Source organism: Syngnathus floridae, chromosome 2 (assembly GCF_059516105.1).
Source record: "Syngnathus floridae isolate MCC-2025c chromosome 2, RoL_Sflo_1.0, whole genome shotgun sequence".
Classification (NCBI taxonomy): Eukaryota; Metazoa; Chordata; class Actinopteri; order Syngnathiformes; family Syngnathidae; genus Syngnathus; species Syngnathus floridae.
The window spans coordinates 27,729,625-27,736,650 of NC_142414.1; the positions used below are offsets into that span (position 1 = coordinate 27,729,625).

General features: G+C 54.1%; 1 protein-coding gene across 2 annotated transcripts; it reads right to left on the reverse strand.

The window, feature by feature from the left end:
* Positions 1 to 976: 976 nt before the first annotated feature.
* On the reverse strand, positions 977 to 4,826 carry slc60a1b (solute carrier family 60 member 1b). Of its 2 annotated transcripts, XM_088369552.1 has the most exons (10): positions 4,343 to 4,810; positions 4,038 to 4,236; positions 3,691 to 3,933; positions 3,465 to 3,621; positions 3,136 to 3,251; positions 2,456 to 2,629; positions 2,117 to 2,264; positions 1,970 to 2,040; positions 1,770 to 1,890; positions 977 to 1,696 (listed from the first exon to the last, which is right to left on the reverse strand). In XM_088369552.1, exons 1-10 carry the CDS (start codon positions 4,570 to 4,572, stop codon positions 1,602 to 1,604), a joined length of 1,554 nt encoding a protein of 517 aa, XP_088225678.1. In that variant the 5' UTR covers positions 4,573 to 4,810; the 3' UTR covers positions 977 to 1,601. The 2 variants fall into 2 exon arrangements, with proteins under 2 accessions (XP_088225678.1, XP_088225677.1); XM_088369551.1 differs by having other exon boundaries at positions 3,136 to 3,621; positions 4,343 to 4,826.
* Between the last annotated feature and the right edge of the window lie 2,200 nt (positions 4,827 to 7,026).

The window sequence follows — 7,026 nt, forward strand, 5'->3', positions numbered from 1 at the left end:
GCAAGACACAACAACTACGAGGTCAGATGGCTTCCTTGGTCACTCTCACTCACTCACTCACTCACTCACTCACTCACTCACTCACTCACTCACTCACTCACTCACTCACTCACTCACTCACTCACTCACTCACTCACTCCACTCACTCACTCACTCACTCACTCACTCACTCACTCACTCACTCACTCACTCACTCACTCACTCACTCACTCACTCCACTCACTCCACTCACTCCACTCACTGCAAACTCTTCCCCAAGCGTCCTTCCACACAAGGTTTGGACTCTTCAAAACGATGCGACTGCCAGTTGAGAAGGCAAGGCAAGGCGGGTTCCCACCCTCGCCAAATTCGTTGGGCCCATTTTGAGCGCAGTTTTGAACATCGGCGCAGCTCGATGGGCCGCTGCCAAACTGAACATCATCAACCAAAAATGGGTGCATCCAAGAGAAATAAAAAGCAAACAAGACAACGTGCATGTAGCATTCCTACTGTCTGACTGACTGACTGACTGACTGACTGACTGACTGACAAGGAGTTCTGATAGACTCTATCTATCAGATAGAGGATGAAAAAACCCATCGCTCTCGCTCGCTCTCTCTCTCTGTGTTTTTCTGCAACCCTCTCAACAGAGGCAGGCAGTACGTATAGCGAGCGCACATCATATTTGATCAAAGCTGTCCTAAATGTCCTCTGCCAAAGTGTGATTGTGTCACAGCTTGCCTGTTGTTTTGTGTGGGGCAACGTGCAGGGCGCCGCGCCAACTCGCCCCCTGATCAAATTTAGAAGCCCGCGACGAGGCTGTCGCCCCCTTGTGGACGAGCTGGCTGCTTGCTGAAGCACGCGAGTTAGGCGTTGTGAAATCCAATGTGTTAATCATTGTTTGTTATCGAGCCAAGTTCAGAGTCCCGGCCTCATCGGATGAGGGCAAAAGCACAGCGGCTCATTTGGGAAGACAAAACAAAAACAAGACCAGGAATCAGAATTAGCCATAGTATTCACTCACAGTAGCAACAGTCGGACGATATTGATGAGTTTTCTTTTAAAACCCACATTGGAATATTGCCAGACTTTCAAGACGCTTGTCGTCAAAATAGTACAAGGCTTTCGAGTTTGGAACGGGCGTTTGCTCGCTCGCTCGCTCCTTTGCGTTGTTTTATATGGCCACAAGTCCTTCCGGATTGATCAACTGCACTCGGATTGGCTCGTATTTTATTTGAAGGACGGCTGGAGGGAGGGATGGGAGTCTCTCTCTGAATGTTTTAATGCGGGAGCAGCTGCCGCAGGATGCCATGACGTGTGCGGGAAATTGAACGGCAGCAGAGGTCATAGCGACCCCCGACTGCCTCCGTTGCGCCAAAGTGACATTTGAGAAGAATCAAATAGACAAATAAACTTGACTTGACAAAACTGAAACCATCACAGCATCAATGATGATCCCCAACGACAAAACCATCTCAAGTAACAAAGAGTCTTTGTGGTCAAGGGATCGGAGGAAGATGGCTGGGATGGAGTGGGCTGGGCAAACGGCCCTCGCCGGCTCTCACGGCCCTCGCCGGGCTTCGCTGGCCCTCGCCCAAACCTGCCTGCCCTCGCCCGCCCTCTCAGCTCTTCTGCGCCTCCTCGTTTGGCTCAGCTGCGGGCGAGCCACTCGCTCCTGGCGTTTCTTCCTCTACCATGGCCGATTTTCTTGTCGTTCCTAGCGAGGAGCAAGGGGTCGGGAGGCGAATGCCAATTGGGCAGGGGTGTCCGAATGGGTGACGCTGCCGTACCTGTGAGGTAGTTTCTGTGCATCCGATGGAAGAAGAGCAGCGCCAGAAAAAGGAGCAACCCAAGGCTGGCGATAATCACGCCACACAGAAGAAAGCTGTAGCTGCCTTTCGTCTCGATAATCTGGGGAACGGAACAGCACCAGCAAATGTCTCCGAGTGTTGTTTTGGGAGACCGGCGCATTGGCAGCCGCTAGACTTACAGAGCCCACCAGAACCGTCATGACCATCTCTCCCATTCCCGCGCTGGTCACCAGCACCGAGGTAGCGCATCCTAAAAAGGTGGCAGTGTTTTCTATCAACGTGCGCGTGTGTGCGTGTTGCGCGCGCTCACGTGGTCTCGGGCGTACCCTGGTAATCGAGGATGTCCTCGGTGTAGGCCAGCATGCACGGGAAGATGCTGCTGAGAAAAAGCCCACACAAACAGGTGCCGACGTACAACATTGCGCTACTGTTGGAGAGGATCAGCAGCAGCAAGACAGTGACGATTGCGCCCGCCTGTCAAAGGCAGGACAAGTTGCGTGAAACCCCGAGCGCCTTTGGCGGGGTGGGCGCGTCCGCCCTTCGGCGGGCGCCTCCGCCCTTTGGCGGGAGCCTCCGCCCTTTGGCGGGCGCCTCCGCCCTTTGGCGGGCGCCTCCGCCCTTTGGCGGGCGCCTCCGCCCTTTGGCATCTTTGGCGCTTTCCTTACCAGGTTGAAGATGAGCAGTCTCACCACTGGGAAACGGTACGAGAGAGGGATGGAGAGCAGCCGACCTGCCGTGATGGCCGCCCAGAAAATGCTGGGTAAGTAGCCGGCTGCCTTATGGGCCAGAGAAATGGGCGGTTTGACGGCATACGTGAAGACAAAGCCGGCATAGGCGCCCTGGAAAACAAAGTGGGCCTCGGTTACGCGGCGTCACGACCCTGGCTTGCTCCTGCCACGGCGTGGCGTGCGGAGCCTTGCTCACAAAGGGTATCTGCTGAATTGCACAGAATAATTACACAGAACATACTGCAGAGAGCATTTTAGCCTCGACTTCCTCCTAATTCATTAGCCTGTGCTTGCCATTTTGTGTTAGCATTAAGCTAGTGGAGTGATTTTCCACTTTCAATTCATTCTCGTTGCTGGCTGTTTGATAGAGAACCTGAGCTGGGAGCAGCGGCTTGAAGGCTCACGTCTTCCTGACTTGAGGTCAGCGTGCAGCTACTGTCTTAATTTTGGTTTCACACGCCCAAGCAAAAAAAAAAAAAAAACTCGACCCAAGGACAGCTCAGCTCTCCAGTACGTGTGTGTGTGTGTGTGTGTGTGTGTGTGTGTGTGTGTGTGTGTGTGCGCGCGTGCGGGCGTGCGGGCGTGCGTGCGTGCGTGTGTGTGTGTCTGTCCCTCACCACAATACCATCGCTCATGAAAAGCACCATTCCGCCCAGGATGTGAATCATGAAGAAGGATAGCGGCAGGCCACGCAGGTTATCATTCTGACAGCAGCTGAAGATATTCCCGTGACCTGCGTGGACAATTAGCGGCAGGCAGGCAAGCAGGCAGGCAGGCAGGCAGGCAGGAACAACTGTATTTGTCTCTTTGTTTGTTTGTTTGTTTGTTTGTTTGTTTGTTTGTTTGTTTGTTTGTTTGTTTGTTTGTTTGTTTGTTTGTTTGTCGCCCGGGCATGACAAGAGAGAGGAAAGAAAGCAGGCATGAAATGGATCAGTAACGGACCTACCTCCAGCCTGGTGCGCCGGCGTCTCGGCGTCTCGGGCTCCCTGCCGGTTCTCCATGGCCAGTTCGTCTTTGTCCAGCAGATGCGGCGTGGCGCCGGGGCAGCACGGGATCAGCCGCTCGCGATACATCAGGAAGAGCACGGCCAGGGGCACGGGCAGCTGAGGGGGCCAAAGGCAATCAAATTCCGACGGGCGCCGCCGCCATTTCACCGCAAGTGACCTCTTTACATTGATAAGAGCCATGATCCAGAAGGCGTAGTGCACACCGGACCCCGCCGCCGCCGCTGCCGCCTCCCCCCCGTGGCTCGGCGTGACGTTGTGCTCGGCAACGGGGCTGTTTATCAGCGTGTTTCTGAAGTGATGCGTCAATTCGGTCACGTTGCCGGTGCTGTTGCCGCAGTGCTCCGACAGGAAGGGGTCGGCGATCAGGGGGCTCACCAGGGCGCCGAAGCCGATGAAGAAATGGAGAGCCTGGCGAAAAGCAAAGCTGCCAAAATTGCCTAAAGCCAGCCGGCAGAGCTGCCAAAAGCTGGCCGAGTTGCCAAAGCCGGCCGAGCTCCCTCGGTTCTTCTCACCTGCAGGAAAACGGCCGAGTCCTTCTGGTAGATGCTGACCAGTTGGATGTTGGCGATGGTGTCGATGACTCCCATGGCCAAGCCGGACACGGCCATGGCCACGGCCAGTGTCAGGACTTGGGTGCACCAAGGGATGACGGCGAAGATGACCGAGATGAGGAGCGTCGACACCAACAAAGCGGACAGCGCGCTGAACAACCTAGAGCGGAGCGAGTCAAGGACGAGTTCTCGCGGTGAGGGAAGGCTGACGAGGCTGGCGAGGCTGGCAAGGCTCTTCCCGCCGGCCAGCGGCGACGGCTACCTACGTCCTCTTGAAGATGCCGCCCACCGAGCTGCCGATCAGCAAGCAGAACTGCTGGGAGAAGAAGACCCAGGTGATCTGGCTCAGCGTGGACTTGGTTTGACACTGCAGGTCCTTAATGGTGGGCCCGAGAAAAGCGATGCTCAGCCCAAAGCTGAAGAAAAGGCTCCAGTAAGTCAAGGTGTGATGCGCGTTCCTCTTGAACAGAGTCACGATGCGCTCGTCCACAAACATCTTGGCCGTCAAGGAGCGGCCGTCCGCGTGGTGGTGGTGGTGGTGGCCGCCCGCCTCTTCCCTGGCTGCCTTTTAAACGCTGCCGGCCGCTCGCCACCCGCCGCTCCCTCCTCCCTTTTATTGCTTAACCAACAAGGATGTCCTCTTGGGTTAATGTGTGGAGTGCAAAAAAAAAAACCGAGGGCCGCTCGCGGGAACGGAAGCCTTCGCCGGCCGCGGCTCAATGATTAGCGGCTCCGAGAAAGCCAGAGCGAGCCCCCGTCCAAAAGGCGCTGGCGGCGGATGGTCCATGTGGGTGGTTGTGGGGGGGGGGGGTCTTCTCACATTCAGTGGCAGAAAAGTGCCACGGAAAATGATGCCGGTTCCTTCCCCCAAATTAACCACACACACACACACACACACGATGGGGCTCAAAGTCCTCACCTTAGTTCCATCAAACTCTTGGCCATGGCAGAAATGCCTTGCTTTCCAACTTTGAATTGGGCTTTGGAGCTTCCTTCCAACGCATTAGCCGCCGGGACGTGGATGACAAGGACGCCCGGCTGGCCGATGGCAATACGCCACCCTCGGTGGGATTCGGGTGGATGACAAACAGCCTGAGCCTTTCTCATCCATGCGTGGCGTCCACGCTCTGAAGCGCTTCTCCTCACCGGGCAAGTCTGGTGGCCAGCCAATGGCACAATGGCAGACTGCATTTCACACGTTTCGCAGACCACAAGAAAACAAGCGCACGTGGGCAAAGTGGCTTTGGAAATCCCTTTTGCTTTGGTGGCTTTGGCGGCTTGCTCAAAGTTCAACCTGGCAACCTGGTTCACATTGCTTCAGCTCTTGCGTATCGTTGCGAACAAAGTGCACATTGGCATCTGTGGATTCTTTTAGTGCTCGGTGGCTGGTTGTTTTGATAGAAAAGCTTTGCCTGAGATGAGAGTAAAATTGTGTGTGGCGTCACACTTTGTGCCTGTTCTTCTTTCAACTTGGGCAAATCTTTGCTTGCGGAAGGAACCACTGTGGGCCATTTTGGCGCCTTCCGTTCCAAATCTTTCTTTCTGTATGTAGCGCCTCTTCTTTACTGCTTCTGTCCGGTCACTTGGACTCACTTGTATCTCCAGTTTCGGCCACAACAAAACGGAGCCACAGTTCGCCAGTCTTGCGCCCGGCTCGCAGCGCTTTCAGCTCGACAAACTCAATTTGGGACACCCTGACCTCCTCGGCTTCTGGTTAGTGCTGAGAACAAAGTCCGGCGTCTTCCGCGGCCAAGCAGTAAAACAGGGACTCGGTGCCTAATGATTGCCTGGGACGAGCAACGCAAGAGGATAAGTATGGGCTTCCGGCAAAGCCAGCGGCGGTGGCGGCGGCGGCGGCGGCGGCGGCGGCGGCGGCCATTGAGATCTCTCTGGAAAGAAAACGTGCGCTAAAGTACACTTACTTTCCATTTTTACTGGATGAGGTCACGACTTCAACACACAATGGCGCATTCAAATGGGAATGAATTTCATTCCAAATCAATGCAGTTCGAACCTACTCTCTTTTTTGAGACTCTCATCGAATGACATCAACGAAGCGGTGCCTTTTTTTTGTAGGAAACCAAAGCCGAGCCGAGCAAACCAATTCGCTGGACTTCAATCGTTAAACATCGACTCGGACGCTACGGTCAATGGCATTAAGCAGTTTTTTTTTTTTTTTACAATGGTGAAGCAGCGCAATTAAAGAGCCCTAGCCACCTGGCCTTCTCCCAATAAAAATGACCCCCCACCCACCCCCAAAAAAAACCTGGCCACTCGGCGGCAGTATAACGCAGAAATGTGCATATCAATAAACGGGACACACTCAAGAAAGCCTTGTTGATACAAAAGACATTTATTAACATTCCCCAGCCTCCGAGACTTCCGCTCGTGGAGATAAAACAACACAGGGTGACTTGTTTGGAGTAATCATCAACTTGTGCCATCTTGAGATTGCCATTAATAATCAACAACCAAGCACCCGCCTCTGCCTCTGCCTAGCCGAGTATTCATTATTGGCAAAAGCCCAGGACCGCCAAGATTCCCGCCTGCAAAACGCTTAGCTTGCTTTGCGACTCTCGCTCGTATTGCATTGCTCCCGTTTCAGCAAGGGTCAAGCACCTTTTCGCTCCTTGGCTCACGCTGGAAGTGCCTGAAGAGTTGAAGTGGCAAACGCAATGAGTCGTGTAGGACTTTCTTGGAGCGCTCAGCCCAAAAGCGGTCCCGCGCACTGCACGCACCACCGGCCAGGCTCGGCTGCCCCTTTGGGCTTTTGTCATTTTGCACGCTTGTTCCTTATTTGTCTTAAAGAAGTGCAAACATGTGGACAAAGAGGCTGAGATAACAAAGAAAGGACCAGCTGTTCTTTTAAGATGCAATTCTCAGACTTTGCTGAGAACAAAGAAATAATGAAAATAAAGCTATTCAGCCCTTCTTTCTGTCACTTAATAGA